The sequence below is a fragment of the Pan troglodytes genome, chromosome 13, assembly GCF_028858775.2.
Source record: "Pan troglodytes isolate AG18354 chromosome 13, NHGRI_mPanTro3-v2.0_pri, whole genome shotgun sequence".
NCBI classification, from domain to species: domain Eukaryota; kingdom Metazoa; phylum Chordata; class Mammalia; order Primates; family Hominidae; genus Pan; species Pan troglodytes.
In genome coordinates, this window is record NC_072411.2 from 81985104 (window position 1) to 82004489 (window position 19386).

Genomic DNA, 19386 nt, shown 5'->3' on the forward strand with positions numbered 1-19386 from the left:
GTAACTACTCAGTGGAGTCAGAAAAAACTTTCTCACAGAAAAAGGTACAATATAAGAAGAATGATTAAGAGTTTCCCAGATAGATCAATAAGACAGGAAAATGCCAGCAGTGGAAACTGAGGTAAGGAAGCATGAAAGAGCCAGATGTGTTTAACAAGCTTGGCAGTGTTGGTATGGCTGGAGTGCAGCTTGCTGAAGAGAGAGAAGACGAGCCTGGTCAAGTAGACAGGGACCAAATAAGTAAGTATATGAAGCCAAGAGAAGTGGATGGAATAGTCCAGAGACAGTGTGTGGAACCCAGGAACACTGAAGAGGCAGGCTGAGGAGAAGACTGAGAGAGGAAGTGAGAAGAAAGTATGGAGCCACAGTGAGTAGGTAGTCAACTGCATAAGTGAGGCAGAGAAGTGAAGAGGCGTGCAGCCTGAGAAAGACAACTGAATATGGCAGGTGGTCACTGAGAAATCTGAAAGGATGATTTCAGTAGTGTCAATGGAGCAGAAGTCAACCTAAGTGGCAATCTGAACAAATAGGAAATAAGAAAGGTGAGAGAGGATTACATAATAGTCCTGAAATAAGGCTCTAGTTCTATGTAATATTTTGAACAATTATTAATAGATGAAATATATACTCAAAACTGTCCACTGATAATATTAGTTATCATTCTAAGGCTTAAAATTAGGGTAAAAAGAAAATAAAATTATAAATATCACTGGAGAATTCAAGTGAGCATACAAAAACAATTCTGTATTTTCTAAGAAAATCTAAAAAGGCATTAATTTGAACTCCACTTAAACTAAAAACCACCACTAAAAGTTGCATGTTGTCCTGTGTGACATAACATGAGATTCACAGTGATTAATGGATGAAGAAAGTCTCAGGGGGCTTAGCTCTTGTTTTTACAATCTCGGATGGGCTTATGTCTGCTACAATGGGAGAAAACCAGAGGTCAATAAGAATAAAAAGTGCTTAATGGCAAACTTACTCATCCTTTAATCTTGCATTAAGTTTAGGAAGACCCATGTATTCACACAGTTCCTGGAAAAATATTTTGACAAAAATTCTACTGGATGATGTAGTGGTTTCTTCACTCAGTTTTATACATTCAAGAACCTGAAAATTAAAATCAAAAAAGACAAGTATATTTTAATTTATAAAAGACAGGACAGAGTGACCAATATTTGTAGGTTTAAGTGTTTCTCAAAATTACTATTTATTCCCATCTTCAACCAGAGTTATCTCTGAATATCTCCCCTTATGCTGACATAAAGTTTAAAACTACTTCTCTATACTAACTTTCAAAATGTTAAGATGCGACAGAAATAGATTTCATTCTCTGTTTTGAGTAACGTGCTTTTTATAGCAGGGAAGATATCCTCTCTTGAGCATATAATGGTAAAGATTACTAGCTCCTAAACCTTACTCATCAAAATGTGGTGTATATGAAGGTTTGGGGCAAAATGCCACTTAGCACATTAGGCTACAATTTTGTTTAGCACATATAATATATGATTAAAAAAAGACAGAAAGTATAATGGTTTATTCTGAATATTAAGACTGTGGCTTAAAAACTGAAATGCCTAAAGAAATATTTTTAGGGCAAATAAAAATAAAAGTAACCTCTAGTTTTTATGGGTTATGTGTTTGGGGGGCCCATTAGTTGGTTAATTGTTTAAAATTCTCACTTCATTTTCTCAAAGAGGGGAAAAAAGAAGTCAAAAATTATTACAATTAGTCTCCTAGGTTAGATTACAAATGCCTATTAATGTAGCTGGACATACTTGGTACTTAAAGTACTATAAAAATCTAACCAATGTTTTTAAGTTTGAGATATTGCCTCATTCTACCATTAGTAGGATGGCATTCTACAAGATAATCCTGCTCTTTCCTCCTGGATGTAATTTCTCATCCTTCTCTTCTCTCTTTCTTTCTTTCAAATTCCTTTAGTAATTTTGCTTTTCTTAGAATCTAAGACTTTTTATTTTGTATCATTGCTATGGGCCTATCTTACCTCTGGTCTTATACTGTAACCCTCTTGAAAGGAGGGGCCATGTATAATTCACTCTGAATACACAGTACCTCTCTCAATGACTCAGTATATAAGTGGTGGCTAACTAACACTGGTTGAAAAACAGCTGTAAAATAAATGCCAGCTTAATGAACGCCTTTCAAATTTCAATCCAGTGCACATTTCCCTATCAAGAATATATCTTTCTTTGTTCTATGACTATAGGATATCCTCTCTATAGCTTACCCAACTTCAATGTCTGCTAAAAAGAACACATCCTTCTAGAACAATCATTTTTTCTCAAACCCAACAAGAGAACCATGGAGAGTTATTCCCTCAGGAATCAAGGGAGAGTAATTCAGAGACACATTTACCACCAAAATAGTGGCATATGTGGATGTGAGTGTGCATGCACATGTGTGTACACAGAGAAGATGAAAATCTGCAGTACTTTTCCTGAAGACACTCCTAGCCATCACTATTGAAACACTGGCATGTTTGGACTGTTAATATAATACAAAGATAGTATTTCTTGTATATTATTTACCTAGCTTTCTGATTCCTTATAACATGATGATAATCTCAAAGACAGCAATTCTACACACTTCATTTTAAAGCACATTTCATAATAGGATAAATATGGCTAGCTTATACGAAAATCTATTTGAGAACAGGGAATTAGGAAGGAAGTATAAATATTGACCCATGTACTTACACTCCATGGAAGTGAATCAGTGTATAAAAGGTGAGCAAACATCTTAGCAACATTTCTCAACTTGTTTGTTTCCAAGCGATGGATGGTATCATACTGTTCTTTGAATATACCTTCAAAGGATTCCATGTACTCTTTCTTTAGCATGCAAAATCGCTAATAAATAAAAAATCAGTACCATTAAAAATTGAATGTTAATACAATTATGAGCATATTAAATCCTAAATTTACTGAATCAAAACTTTATTAGTATGCTTTATATTTTCAAAGAGCATATATCACTAAATCCTTTTGTGCCATATGATGCTCAAAAAAGAAGTTAATATATATGGTTTCTAATTACCTGAGATCTACATGTTAAAACAAAATCATACATGTAGCTGATCACATGAGGGTAGAGCTTAAAGAAATATTTTAGATCATGCTTTAATTGTGCTGCCTGAACATGTACTTGACTTTAGACACTGCTTTGAGATTTTGAAAAGACAGCATTTACTTGTCGTCTATTGGGAAGTCATTACAAATCATGGAAAATTCCAAAAAGCTCTGGAAAAGTGATATGCAAAGTTAAAGCACTGCAGAAATGAAGTAGAAAAAGAGGAAGGTGAAGAGAGTGGGAAACCTAAGGAAGGAGAGAATAATTTGCTTTTAGCAAAAGTGGTAATATGTTGTTAAATGAGACCAGACCATAAAGCAGAAATCATTAATTTACAATATTCGTTTTAAGAATTCCCTCAGTAGAGGCTGGAACTCACCCCAGCTAATAAGCCAAAAAATTTTTCGTATGTCCTCTGTTGGGCACAGCAATCAAGTATCATGTTGCAGAGTTCTTTCTATTTGGGAAAAAAAATACATTAATGATTCAAAACACAAAGAGACTAAATATTGTATAATTTACCAGTATGATAGTGACTGCCTGCATTTTTAAATAAGGGTTTAAAACAGTTCAAAAATTTTGCAAATAAAATAAAAACCTCAATCTATGTTAAACTCATCATTTTTTACAGCCTTGGGTCTGGCTGACAGCTTCCACGGTCATTTATGCTAATTAAATTAATTATAAAATTCTAAATTCATGATAAGTATGAACCACATCAAGAAAATCTAGTATAGGAAACAGACATATGAGGGAGAGATTTAATACACAGCATTCTTAAAGGATTCTATGCAGAATTCTTTTAAATATAGACTCACCAACACAACATCTAACAATTCAGTTACATATGTCCCAAGGATATGAACTCAATTGCTAAGGAATATATTTAGCATGGAAAAGGCAGATCATTATTAGTCTTTACAGAGGCATAAGTAGGTACAACTTCAACGTTAACATAAAGTTAACGTTGATAAAGAAACATCAAAAAACACCTCTGTGGATGAATTTTCTCACCTCAAAATAAATGTTATTCATATAGACCTATCTATATGGATCTATACAAATAAATGGAATCATTCCATAATAATCATTCCATATTATTCCAATTAGCTATTCAGGCGCCATGTAAACCTCTCTGAAAATTCTGTTAAACTAATGGATAAATGCCCAGTCAAGAAATACTATCATCACAGATGATTTCTACTTAACAAATTAGTTTCTTAATTAACATATTAATTCCTGAAATAATTCAAATGAAATATGTATTGATTATAGCAATGTCATAGATGAAAAAACTCAAGCAACGTAAGGTGAATAGAGACAAAATGAAAAAAGGTGTTAATTCATCTACGATCAGTGTAATCTTTTCTATAAAGATTTACCAGAAACTTAAAACAATTTTCCAAATAGAGTAACTGTAATATACTTGCTTTGTGCAAACAGAAAGCAAGCATATAAAAACGTGTTGCTTTTTAATTTTTACCTTTATATTTTCAATGAACAATTTTGACATTTTGTCATATTTACTAACACAGGATATAACCTAACTAAAAATAGTAAATATTTAAAAAAATTATATAATTAAGTATTTACTGCATATGTTAACAGTATTGTCAGAGACTCCAGAGGAGGACTTAGAGCAAGAGGTAGGAAGGGAACCTTGGAGAAGCACAGAACAGATACTCTAGAATTATGCTGTTCAACATGGTAGCCGCTAGCCATTATGGCTAGTGGCTATTTAAATTTAAATTATGTTAAATTATACATAAAATTAAAATTTTAGTTCTTCAGCCACATTACTAGTCATATTTCAAGTACTCAAAAGCCACATGTGACTAGCGACTACTGTACTAGAAAGTGCAGAATATAAATACTTCCATCAGTACAGGAAGTTGTATTGGACAGCACCGCTTTAGATACTGATACTCAAGGAACAATCTACTCAAAGCTCAAAGGCCTCACTTTACAACATAGGGCTGGCTACTTTCAGATGCCATTATATTGTGCTATATATATATATAAATATATATAAAAATAAAGATAAGTCTCAAGTTATCTCCACTAAATGTTTATAAATGTGTAAGTTCTGAAAAGGTATACTTTATCAAAATTTCATAAAGTACTAAAAACTAAAAAAATAAGACTTTTCTAAATTCTACCAAATTATGTTAACTTCATATACGAAAATTCACTTTCAACTTTTTTTTTTTTACCAACATTACATTTTATAATATAACAGTTAATCAGGTTTTAAACAACAAAACATGGTAATATGCTGATAGCACTGCTATGCACTACTTGCAAAACAAATTACCTTCTTCCCTAGACTAAACGCAATTATAAGAGTTATTCCCTCTAGCTTATAAGAATTAAATATTTTAACATTTTAATTATTACAGCAATTTTAGGAGTCTTTTGAGTACATGAAAATAAATGTACTAAGATACTTTTCCAAATATTATCAAAATATACTGAGGTTATTTCTGGAATAACTATCTTCTCAATGAATATTAATACAATTTATGATGGCTTAATTATCTTCCTCAAATAACATGACAAGATCATACAGTAATTTCAGTGACAATTATAATTTTAAAGGTTTTAATGTATTAATTTCCTTCCAATGATGGCATATCAAGCATGGCCAGTGTACAAACAAGCACACTATTACTAATATACCAATAACAAAACTTTGAAAGGGAAAAAAAGGAATCTTTCACATTTAAAAAGATAATTTTTTGTCAAAATTCCGTATCACTATATTTCAAGAATTAATCTATATTCTAGAACAAAGACTGGCAAATCTTTTCTGTAAAGGGCCAGATAATAAATATTTTAGGCTTTAGAGTCCATATGATCTCTGTCAAAACTACTTATTCTGCGGCTGTGGTGTGAAAACAGCCCATTGACAATATATCAATGAATGAGTCTTGCTATATTCCAATAACACTTTATTCATAAAAACAGGCAGCAGGCCTCCACCGCAGGCTGCCAACCTCTGTAACACATAAACATTTTTAAAGGCTTTGGACAAAGAATTTATATCTAACAGTAACTTAGCTCCGATAATCAAGAAGACCTAGAAGAACTAGAAACTGAACAGCCCATCAGAGCTGATACATTCACTCTGGCATCTGTGCCCGGTTTACCACATTTAAAGCAAAGTGAGAAAAATACAATCACCAAAGCTATGGCTCAGTTTTTTCTAAGGATGTAATATCTAGATGGGAAGGAAGCAATATATATAATATACATTAGAAAAAAAAAAACAGAAGAAAGGGCAACTTTATCTACTTAATCTGATCTTCATTATCCTTGGCAGTAGGGTTCTCATACTTTGAAAAGTGAAGTATACCAAGCTGTAAGACAGTGAGTCCCATGGAGCCAAGATGGAGCTATCTTGTGGTGTGCCTGACATATAGTATCTGCTGAATACATTTTCATTAAAGGAATTAATGAATGAAGACTGGGAGTGGTGGCTCACGCCTGTAATCCCACTGCCTTGGGAGGCCGAGGCAGGCGGATCACCTGAGGTCAGGAGTTTGAGACCAGCCTGGCCAACATGGTGAAACACCATCTCTATTAAAAACACAAAAACTAGCCAGGTGTGGTAGAGGGTGCCTGTAATCCCAGCTACTAGGGAGGTTGAGGCAGGAGAATTGCTTGAACCTGGGAGGCAGAGGTTGCAATGAGCCGAGATCATGCCACTGCACTCTAGCCTGGGCGACATAGTGAGACTCTGGCTCAAAAAAAAAAAAAAAAAAAAAAAAGAATGAAAAAAATTATATAAATTTTTCTATATCCAACTAGAGCAATGTAATACGTGCTGTGAACTTTATCATTTCTACTGTAAAGAATGCATTAGTCACAAGCTCGCCCAACCTGTGGTCAACAGGCTGCATGCAGTCCAGGACAGCTTTGAATGAGGCCCAACACAAATTCATAAACTTTCTTAAAACATTATGTTATTTTTTTGCAAATTTTTGGTTTTTTAGCTCATCAGCTATTTTTAGTGTTAGTGTATTTTATGTGTGGCACAAGACAATTTTTCTTCCAATGTAGCCCAGAGAAACCAAAAGATTGGATACCCCTGCAGTGCATCCAGAAGACGGACCACATAATCCATTAAAGAACAAATTTCCTACTATATTTAAGTCAAAATTTGATTTATAGGCAACAACTCAGAAATTCTACATAAAGTGCAGTGTTTCAGAGACTCTCTTTTTATCATATCTCATTTGAGCAGAAAATTTAATTCACTGGAGTGAGCAATACATCTGAAACACCCTAAGCTTTGTGTTATCTTAAAATGATATAAAACCTACATTAAAAAATAAATATTTAGTACTGAGGTATTGCTTCAATCCACAAAACTTACCCATTAACAGCCTTAAACATTTTTAAAACCAGTATATACATTTCCTAATAGAAAAAGTATTAACATACTGTTTGGCTTTCAGGAAACTCCATTTTCAGCAATTTGTGAGCACATTCTTCAAAATCTAAACTGTGGAAATGATCACAATAGGTTAAAAGCTTGCAACATAGACGGTACACTCTTATACACAAGAATCTTACTTTAATAATGGTTTTAAATCATCTTTTTTAACTGTAATTTCATATTGTTGTACTGTGTATATACGGAAAATATAGCTCTTAACTCTAGAGATAAGTGCCAATACATACAACATGGATGAATCCTTGAATTATGCTAAGTGAAAGAATCCCAACACAAAAGACTACATATAGTATGATTCCATTCATACAAAATATTCAGAAGTGACAAATCTATGGACACAGAAAGTAGATTAAATGAGTAGAAAGTGACTGCTAATAGGCTCAGGGTTTAGTTTAGAGTAATAAAAATGTTCCGGAATTAGACAATGATGATGGTTGTACAACTTTGTAAATATAATAAAACCACCTGCAGTCATGCATCGCTTAATGACACGGTTATCTAATGAGAAATGCATTCTTAGGAAATTTTTTCATGTGAGAACATCACAGAGTGTATTTACAAAAACCTAGATCGTACAATCTAATATACCTAGGCTACATGCTATGGCTGTTGCCCCTACGCTACAAACCTGTTCAGCATGTTACTGTACTTCTGAATACTGTAGGCAACTGTTAACACAATGGTAAGTATTTATGTATCTAAACACACCTAAACATAGAAAAGGTTTAGTAAAAATATGGTATTACAATCTTATGGGACCACCATTGCCTATGTGGTCTATTGTTGACTGAAAAACCATTATATGGCGCATGACTGTAAATGTACACTTTAAAAGGGTGAGTATCATAGCATGTGAATAAAATCTCAATCTTAAAAAGGCAAAAATAAAAATAAGAGGTATATGCATTGAATTGTATTACTTTCTCAAACCAACCAACTTCAAGCCATAACTAATCAGATAAAAGGGTTTCTATTCTATGTGATTTTCTTCATTTTAAGAAACAAAACACATGATGTGTAAGTTTCTCTCATTTCTGCAATCAGATAATGCTTATCGAATGTTTTCCCACTACAAACTGGTCACTCAAATATGACGGTAGTAAATTCTTAAGTGTTAGCAATATCTTTTCCTTCAAGCACTGGAGGATAATAACTGTATATAATGAATTTATTAAATGTTCTGACTTGATAATCCCATATTACAGCACAAATCTAAGTACTCTAAATCTGGGTAATCAGGTCCAGATCTCAAAGAGTGCCTCCCAATGCTCAAGGTTTTAAAGAGACATAGCTGTTCTGTTCTACAATTAGTTGTTAAATAAATCTAAGAAAGAAAAAAATCAATAACTCTATTCAAAAGCTTAGATAAAACAACAGGTAGAATGGTTAACAATGAGGACAAAGAAATAAAAGCTTTTAAAAGTTAATACTTTAAAAAAATAATTACAATTACCTAAAATTTTTAAGAAATACATTCTTATTCACAAATGTACACGTAAATTAGAAACAACTGGAGGTAAAAATACCTAAAGGATACTATACTGATTTAGGTTTATACACAGGATTTCAGAAGGATTTAGAGACAATCTAATTTGACTTTCATTTTTATAGATGAGAAAAATGAGACTTAGGTATTAGTATTTGAAATTTGCTCCTGGCCACATCGTCCCAGAAGTAGAACTTGAACACAGGAATATTTACACTTTCTCACCCAATATTTCATAAGAAAAGGCTATAATTAATACTTAATTTGAAAAGTCATTTCTTGAAATGTATATCACGTGCTTAGAGAAGCCAGGAAAAGTCCTAATTGAGACAGCAGCAACCACAGGTCAAGTTTCTCTGCTTACATTAAAATCTCAGTGTGGAAGAGTAAATGATATATTATTCTATCATAACTCTATCTACTTTTACTAGACATTGCCAATTTCTTATATTTTTCTATACTGCTTCCAAGAGGTGAAAGGCGTACCAGGAGTTCAGCATAACATTAGTGCTTAATCACTACTTTTACAAGTTAGCTTGGTTCATCCTAAACACAGGGCATCTACATTTTATAAATACCGCATATAAAAATAGTAAATATAAAATAACTTGCAAGAAAAAAATATGCTTTTACCCAGTATTCATATGAACAGAATTTAAAATATCATCAGTATAGTTCACCTAAGAGAATTAGCAAACTCAATTTGTTAATTGTTTATTGATTCAGAAATAATGCTACTATATTTGCATTTCTGTGGAATGCCCACACCCTTACTTTTGATAATACAGCATAAAATCATCACTAAGTAATGATTATGGACTTAGTTTTGCAGTTCATCTATATTCCTCAGCTTCTATTACTTAGAGGGTTTCCTAAGCACAACAGGGTAATAATCCAGGATGGTACAAGGCAATGAAATAAAAAAGAAACCTATCAGGAAAGAGATTATATAACAGATAATATTAAACAGTATCTAACATTAAGATTAAAATACTAAACGGTAATTGATACATTTTAATAATGCAGCAAAACCAAAAACATTTAAAACAGATGTGACTTTTTCTTTTCCAGCTCTTTTAAAAAACGAAATTAGTACTGAGACAAAATCCTGAAATTTCTGAAAAACCGTCAAGTAGTTGATGAAGAAATGTTACTACTTTTCTTTTATCTACTAAGTGAAGTATCAGGGAGAAAGTTAGCTATATGACAGTCTGTTTTTCCTGTTCTTGTTTTATTTTGAAAGTATTTAATGACCCCCCTACACCAAGATAGTTTTTAGGTTGTACTAATTATAAATATTAAATGAATTAAATTTTCTTGATATTTTAGTTCTCATCTTAGGTTGCTAAACCAAATGAGTTTCAGGTTTAACACAAATTAATAGCAACTGAGGAGAGGGTAAAGAAAAAAGAAGACATTTATTGAATTACTGTCTTCTTTACATGATGCCAGATTCCAAGTTGTGTTTACAAATGGTTTTGTTGATGTGTCCAATATCAGAAACTCTAAACAGGTGGGGACATGGTAGTCCATCTCCCGCTGATGTTACAACTTCAATAAAATAAAATCAGACTGGAATATCATTTAAAAGCAAGAACAAAGAGGAATGTTTTATTTTTAATAGCAAAGGCAATTGTGTAGTTTAACGTTTTATGCATATAAAAAAGGGTATTTAAGGAGCCATAACAGAAGGAAGATAAGACTACTGGTGAGATTAGTCAACAAAAACAAATTTAAAAAATAAAATTTCCACACAATTCAGTTGCCAGAACTTCGTTTTTGTTCACAAGATTTTCAAAAGTGGACTGTTTAAGATGCCCTCATAGCCACCTGGCTTGATTATTACATCCTATTCCTGATTTTTAGCCTGGTATATAATAAACATAAACCTCCCCTTAAGATAATCACTGTTGATATGTTAACATATTACTTCTAGAATCTGCCTAATTTTACAGTTAAGAAAATACTACAAGCACAATTCTATATAGTTACATAGTTTTTATCTGACTTAATATTACATCACACTGTTTGCTCACATTTAAAACAATTCTCTATTAACCTAATTTTCAGTGGTGGCATAGACTGGACATTTTGATTATTTGTGGTAGAAAATAAGACTGTCTCCATTTTTTTTTTGCACTAAACAATTCTGTATATAATTATGTGTCCATATTTATATCTTTAGGAAATACAGTAATAAAAACAAGGGTCAAATAGCATGAAAAAAAGCCCTTGATTCACATTACGTAGCAGGGTGGCTATAGCAAATAACAATGTTGCCAGATTTTGAATGTTGTTACCATAAAGAAATGACGAATGTTTAAAGAGATAGATATGGTAATTACCCTGATTTGATTATACAATGTATAATCACCCTTAGGGTATAAATATATACAATTATTATGTGTCAATTATAAATAAAAATTAACTAATTAAAATTAATAATGTTTAAAAAAAATAACAAAAAATCCCCACAGAAAATCGACATCTAAGACAGGAGTTACTGCTACTAGGACTGACACCACTATGTAGTAGTGGCTATTACTTGTTTTTTAATGCTTTAATTTTTCAAGTCTTTTGTGTGATTCAGAGATTATCAAGGTTACGTTTCTTTTAAATAATTATTCAAAGAGCTCCACTGTAACTCTTCAAAGTTAATGTAACTGCAATACTAACACAGTAAATCTGCTGCTCACAACTGATGACTGTTGGATTTCTAAAAGGACAAACAAATGAAAGGTCAAACCCAAAGAATATTTACCTCTGACAAAATATTTCTCACTTTTCACTTTAAGTTTATATGAAAAAATATTTAATACTTTTTATGTGAAGAGAAAATAAGTAAGGATAAAGCAAAAAAATTCCCAACCAATGTTTTGCTGTTTAACGTTCCTCTATTTGAAGATAAACCTAAAGCCAAAAAATGTTCAGACTGAAAACAGATGATTCCTACTTATGAATCATTACTGCTATTACATCATACTAAATGGAAATATACTAAACCTAGTAATGAAAGAAAACTGAGAAAACATTCCTCCTCCAGTGTAAAATGTAAACAGTGTGCCTATTAAATCAATAGGTTGATTCACATACAAACTACCAGATGCACTAAGATTTAACATCCTCATTTATTTCTCTTCAAAACCAAATTCACATCCTTCAAAGGGAATAGGTTTTGTTTTCATGACATCACATCACACTACTTCTTACTTAGCATTACTTCAAAGAGTCCTCAAAATCTTCCTAAGTCTAATTCCTATTTCTGTTTATACTCATTGACATCTGCAGAGCAAATCACTGTCCAACAGTCATCACAACAGTGCTTCTTTGCCTAGAATCAGAACTAGAAACCAAATTTTTAAAATGTTAAATATTACATTTTCATTATAAAATTAGGTACTCTGCTATCTTGTAAAACAGAATTATTTTCAAGTTTTTATTAGTGGCACTTAACTATAAGAAATGATATAGCTAAAAAACCATTTAATTAGGTAACACAATTAGACCTTCCCATTAAGTAAAAACAATTTGCCTGTAAAGCAAAGAACCAACAGAAACGTACTATGAGCTTGGGCATGGGATGGGGGAGAGAGTCTAAGAATGCTGAAATGGTGTCCAGTTTTCTGTTATGAGACCCTAAAATGTATCCCTGATCTCTTTACCCATCCCTTATCAAAAACAAAAAAAGGATGAACTGAGATATGATGCCTTACCTTGACTGAATAGCAAGATAAATTGTACGACGAAATGAGACCAGGTTAATTTCTGTTTTGTCATGAATAGTTACTTTTTGTCCTGAAAGAAACATAACAAAATTACACAACTGCAAAAATAAATGTGATGAAGTTAAAATGTAACTCTGTATAGCATTTTCTTCAAAAATCTATTTAGAATCAATACAAATTTAATAATATTATCTTTTTACTGTGTAAATTAGTATTTATAGAATTGAAAGTAACTATTTCAAGTCTTTTGCTATATCACAATGTTAGCTCAAAGAAGTCCAGTACCAAGCCAAGAAAACTATTTTTGTTTATCTGTTATCTGCTCATTTAGACACTATAAAAGGCTGCACTCATGCTGTTGTTTGGTAAAATATTATTTCTAGAGTTATAAACAATATCTTGGTAATTTAGACGCACTATATAACTCATGCGTAAAAATTCAGTTGCAGAGAACACTAGATCATCACGACCGGCTGGATGAGTCCAACATAAATACATATATTTGTTAAAATTTTCTCTTATTTAATGCATGAAAACTTTCCTTATAAACATTTAATAGTTTTTATCTGAACAGTAAAATGTAGTACATGGATAGAAGATAACTTTAATAAAAAAAGTTGGAAAAAATTAAATCTATTTTTACAAAATATGTTATAGAAGAACAATTGTACTATAAGACAGAGTATTTATTATGCCCTAAAAGGCAAATGTATACTTTTAATATCTTCACACATGCAATACATGTAAATAATGACCAGTTTATTTATGTTCTGATGTATTTATTAACTGTGCCTTAACCAAAGTAAAGTTCCGAGCTTATTTCTGTGAAATAAGGTAATCAAAGCTGAAGAGGAAGAACATACTACTTCTGTGTAAATATAGCTTTTGGCATCTTCACTCTATTTTGCCAAAATGAACAGCAAATATGCAGTCACTCTCATTTGTCACATTCCTGCCAGGGCTACATAAATCACATGAACTCAATAAGAAAACATGTTTTTCATTGTCTAGGATATAATCAAAGGCATATACTAAATTAAAATTGTGCTGATGTTAAAAAATGAATTTGTTTAATACTTTTTGAGCAGTTTCTCAGTCTTGGCAATACTGGCATTTTGGGCTAGATCATATCTTGTTGTAGGGGGCAGTCTTGTGGTTTGTAGGCTGTTTAACAGCAGCCCTAGTCTTCACCCACTAGACGCCATCAGCAGCTGTCCTTGCTCTCCCCAAAGATTGAGAACTATTGTTTTAGAAGATTACATTAGAATTAATTTGAGTATCTGATAATATTATTTGAATATGCTACATGTTTACCTTCTTCATCTTCTTCTCCCTCTTCCTCTTCTTCTTCCTCGTCCTCTTCACTACTCCCAGCATCCTGGTCTGTGTTCGAGTCAGTATCTCCCTCATCAAGAATTTCTGTAAAGTACAAAGTAAGTTTAGGAAAAAAATGTGCAAGTCATATACATGTATTTCATTCTAAGAAGATAAATTCTCAGTTTGTTGAAATCCACTGTGGTGTAACAGTTTGCTAGCCAACAAAGATAACCACCAAGCCTCGTGTTATTGCCTAGGTTGTCAAAAAGCATTATAACTGATTTGACTAAAGAGAGCTGTATGTATCACTCTTCTGCCACATAAAAGGTGCCCATGAAACAAGGAGATGAGAAAAACAAAGAAAAAGTAGACGATGGTTTTTGAAAAGAGCAAGAGCACTGGCAAATATTAGGAATAGAAGTTAGTATATGGGAGTCAAAATATTGTTTCATCATCAGAAAGAAGACAGTCCATTACAAAAAGTTAAGGCTAGATACAGAAAACAAGAATTTAGGCTAAGAATGTACTTGGAAAGACAAAGAAGGGAGAGAAAATAATTGCATAATTTAGTGTTCACTCGAAATAAATAGTAATGAGATTTTTATTAAAATACATATCTCTAAATTGAACATTACAATAAATTCAAAGACTTTTCATATGTAAAACAGAAACAGAAGTTTAAAAGCCTTTAAGACAACTGGTAAGACAAGCACTGTATTAGATGATCACTTTTAAAAATACAAATGATATATTCAGAACTGGATGAAAATAGTGATGTATATGAGACTACATAAGGCCAGTCATTATGTTAAAAGCAAACAAATGACAAAAACTAAAATTCTATTTTGCCCAATGGTGCTCTGTTAGCCTGATAAAAGACTTTGCATACCTGACCAACTCTTTACTTTCGCATTTCTATTATAATCAGAGGGTTTTTAATACAAAGTTCTGGGACCAATTCACTTTAAGAAAAATTCTAATTTCTTTATATTTAAGCAGTATAAATCAGGAGACACATAATGAAAGTTAGCAGAGAACTTCACATTATGAGACACAAATCATTTTACAAAAATGAAGAGTAGTCATGCAGCCCTTATCTGACATATAAATCTCAAGAATATTTCAAACAAATGTGAATTCAAGAGATAATCTGAAGTATCTAGTTTATTACTATGCAACATGGCTTAGACAGACTTTTAAAAGAAACTATTTAGTATTCAATAGTAGGAAGACAGGCATTCCTGCTGTTTTCCCAAATGCTGTTAAGATCTAAAACACAAGTACACCTGGGTCAGTCGAAGGTGCTAATTACTAAAGCTGTGCCCACTTCCTGCTGGGGCCATTTTTTTATGCCAGCTCTAGAAGAATGTTTTACAAAACAATGAAGGTCAAATGAATTGTCTAATCATTTACATCATCCTCTTCTCATCTCTCCACTTTAGACTCTACTTATTAGAATCACTTAGGCAAGGACAATTGGATTTCATTAACTGAATAAAGTAGTGGTTTCAAAGCATGGTCTAGGAGTCCATCGGGGATCACTGAGACCTGTCAGGTGGTCTGGAGGTCAAAACTATTTTCATAATAATACCAAGACAGTATCTGCCCTTTCACTGTGCTGACATCTGTGATGATGATCCAAAAGCAATGGAGGTTAAAACTTCTGTAACCTAAGCACTAAACAAGACATCAAACTTCACTAGTAATCAATGTATTCTTCACTGCCACCCTCTTGAAGTAGAAAGCCAGTTTCATCTGAGAATGTCCTTGATGAATTTTATTAAATCTCAGCCCTGAATATAGGACTTTATCCTAATCTGAGTGATGAAATATAAAGTTCATATATATAGCCCTTCTGTTAAAGACATATATACAATGGTGACAGTTATGTCAAGGAAAACCACTTGTGTGACTGCTTGCTTTGCAAGATGAATTAGCTATTTTTTTCATTTTTACTTGAAAAAAATGGCCAACTAACTATAGTTGTTAGATATTTGGCCAACAATTTCTCAAATGCAAACAAACTGAGACTGTCACTTTGGGGAAAACAACTAACAATATCTGCGACGATGAAAACATTAGGGTTTTCAAGAATTTTGAAAAACCTATATCCATCTCTGTGAGCTTGTGAGTTCCCCGATACTTAGATTTTTTTTGGACGAGAGCGGTGGTAATATTATTAAATGTGCTATCTAGGTATTATATCAACATGTTAATTTGATCTTGATAATATTAATGTTAACATTTAAAAGATGTGCATAACTCAGCGAATTAGTATTTTCTAAATGACTAATGCAACATTACAAAATCATGCATGAGTAAAAGATTTATTTAAAGTGACAAATGGATTCTAATGCAACACTATCAAAGTTCATTGATATTGTTTCAGAATTCACACTGCAATTAATCTTAAAATTACTAGTTGTTAAATATTGGCATTTATCTGAAAAGGCTGTGAAAATATTGCTCCCTTTTTCTAACTACATATCTATCTGGGGCTAGATTTTCTTCACATACTTCAATTAAAACCACCTACTGCAATAGATTGAATGTAGAAACAGATATGAGAGTCCAGCTGCTTCCCATTAGGCCAGACAGTAAACTTTACAAATAAAATTTTATAAAATATATATATATAGTACAAAATATAAAAAACATCATTCTCACTAAATTTGTTTTGTAAAAATAACAATTTTTCTTTTTTTTTTTTTGAGACGGAGTCTCACTCTGTCACCCAGGCTGGAGTGCAGTGGCGTGATCTTGGCTCACTGCAACCTCCACCTCCCCAGTTCAAGCGATTCTCCTGCCTCAGCCTCCTGACTCGTTGGGATTATAGGCATGCACCACCACACCCAGCTAATTTTTATATTTTTAGTAGAGACAGGATTTCACCATGTTGGTCAGACTAGTCTCGAACTCCTGACCTCGTGATCCGCCCACCTCCGCCTCCCAAAATGCTGGAATTACAGGCATGAGCCACCATGCCCGGCCCGTAAAATAACGATTTTCATAAAAATATGTAATTTATGTTAACATATACTAGGTTTGCTATTATTCTGAAATAATTTAATAAATATTCTTTTATATTGTTTTAACCTTTAATATAGTAAATAGCAATAGATACAACCCACATAAAAAGAAGCTCTTTGGAGTTGTCAATAATTTTCAAGAGTGTAAAGGGATCCTGAGACGAAAGAATTTGAGAACTGCTATAATAAAAGAAAGTACTACTTTCCAGGCATTGGCCAATTGCCTAGATGCTAAAGAAATGGATAGAGAATTCTCAAGTTTAAAAAAGAAAGAAATCAAATCAGGTGTATCTAAGAATTTCACAAAAAACATTTGGCATTTTTCAGGGAGACTGTAGGAAAAGAGGTTCATAAGAAAAGAAGGCAAAATGGATCTATGGAGTTCTCTGTTTGGAAATGAAATTACAACAGAAAGAAAGAATCTGGCATATTACAGTGAAAAGCTCCTAGGAAATCAGCATCTAAGAAGAGAAACTCATTATTATTATTATAACAGGTTTTTAGGATAATGCAGAGGAATGGAAGATTTCTCCCAATTTTACTTTTCATTTCAACCTTCTACTTCTAAGCCCTACTGAACAATGGAATGCAGACAGAGACAGAGTTCTAGGTTTCTCCTTTCTCTGTATATGAGACTACATAAGGCTGGTCTTTATGTTAAAAGCAAACAAATGACAAAAACTAAAATTATGTTTTGCCCAATGGTGCTGTTAGCCTGATAAAAGATTTTGCAAAGCTAACCAACTCTTTACATTTCTATTATAATCAGAGAGCTTTTAATACAAACTTTTGGGGTTTAATACAAAGGTAAATATTTATTGCTTCCACAGCAATAAATACTTCTCCAGTAAAATTACAACTCAAGAGAAATAAGCCCATAAAATTATTATGTAAGTAGGCCTGAGTGTTAGCTTTAGGAGGAAAATAATACAAATGTGAAAATAGTAACTAATAATAGCTATCATTGTAGGTGATAATACACAACACTGTGTTTTATATATCCTTCCATAGAAAGGTAACATTTAGTCTTCCAACAAACAAGTAACTTGCTACAGGTCACTCAGCTAGTAATGTCAAAGATAAATTACACATCAAAACCTGTCCAAAGTTAGTACTTACAATATACCAATGATGTACAAATGAAAATGATCAATTTATTTTATCAGAGAGGCACCAATACGATTCATCCTACCAGAAGGATATTAACCTGACCTCAAGAAACAATAAAGTATAGCACTTTACAATAAAGTATACCACTTAATTGAATACTAAACTGGGTGGCACAGAATGTAAATGGTAGAGAAGCTAAATAAAGACCACCACTAATCTACGAATATTTCTTAAGATGGGTGAGACGTAAGTGTTGCATAGTTTAGAGGGAAAGAGGAAAGAACAATGGGGTAAGTAACTCAGAATGAAGTAAAAAACCCTGGGCAAGCACCAGGAAAAAAATAATGCCCGAGGAAACAGCTAAGAGAATAACTTTATAAGAGCAGCGATTCATTAGGTGGGGATCTCTAAATATTTCCTATCAGTATTACATAACTACTTAAATTGCTTCTACTTATCCAAACTAAATTATTTTATAAAATTTTACATACCTTTCTTAATAGCTTTGTACTTCTCTTCGTTCTCCATAAAATTAGGATCCATCTTGAAAACATCTAAAAAAAATTTAAAAGTTAATGTTTATTTTCTATATTTACATTTGTTGGTAAGCCTCTTTCCAACTAACATGCCCCGGACTTACTAAGAACATCTTCTGGATTATAGTCATCCTCCAGAGGGAGCATATGGGTGAATTGATCATCTTCTTCCACCAAATCAAGACCTTCTAGGATAATGGGGTGGTCCTTGAATCCATCTTTCCGTACAGCAAACATCACTTCAATCATATATTGAACTCTTTTGTCAATTTCAGACTCATGCAGAATGTTTCGAAGGCGTTCAAATATAGCTAAAGGTTAACAGAAAGAAAAGACAATAAAATAAGCAATAAATATTATAATAAAAACTTAACATCAAACTATGAATGTACACTTACCATTGATTCCTCTTGGTGACACTTGTGTTAATTTGAGGCCACATTCCTTAAGAAAACCAATAGCTACTTCAACGCTATCATCTGTTGGTCTTTCCAGGAGCAAAGTGAGCATCTCTAAGCATAAAACTTCATGTGCCTTAAATAAAATACATATACAAGGAAGAAACAAAATGCTTTTACATACATTAAATTATTTTTATAATTTCTAAAAATTAGTAAATCTGTTTACAATA

At 32.5% G+C, this 19386-nt stretch overlaps 1 protein-coding gene across 3 annotated transcripts in view; it reads right to left on the bottom strand.

Annotated features, from left to right (window-relative positions):
- Nucleotides 1–19386, bottom strand: part of CWC22 (CWC22 spliceosome associated protein homolog) — a 62176-nt gene that overhangs the window by 6607 nt on the left and 36183 nt on the right. For all 3 annotated transcript variants that reach the window (XM_515952.6, XM_054679160.2, XM_016950120.4), the window contains 9 exons: nucleotides 19154–19289; nucleotides 18860–19066; nucleotides 18711–18773; nucleotides 14078–14182; nucleotides 12752–12833; nucleotides 7540–7600; nucleotides 3473–3550; nucleotides 2721–2873; nucleotides 983–1110 (listed from right to left, as the gene is read on the bottom strand). In XM_515952.6, coding sequence (XP_515952.3) covers nucleotides 983–1110; nucleotides 2721–2873; nucleotides 3473–3550; nucleotides 7540–7600; nucleotides 12752–12833; nucleotides 14078–14182; nucleotides 18711–18773; nucleotides 18860–19066; nucleotides 19154–19289 — 1013 coding nt within the window. The remainder of the gene's footprint in view (nucleotides 1–982; nucleotides 1111–2720; nucleotides 2874–3472; nucleotides 3551–7539; nucleotides 7601–12751; nucleotides 12834–14077; nucleotides 14183–18710; nucleotides 18774–18859; nucleotides 19067–19153; nucleotides 19290–19386) is intronic.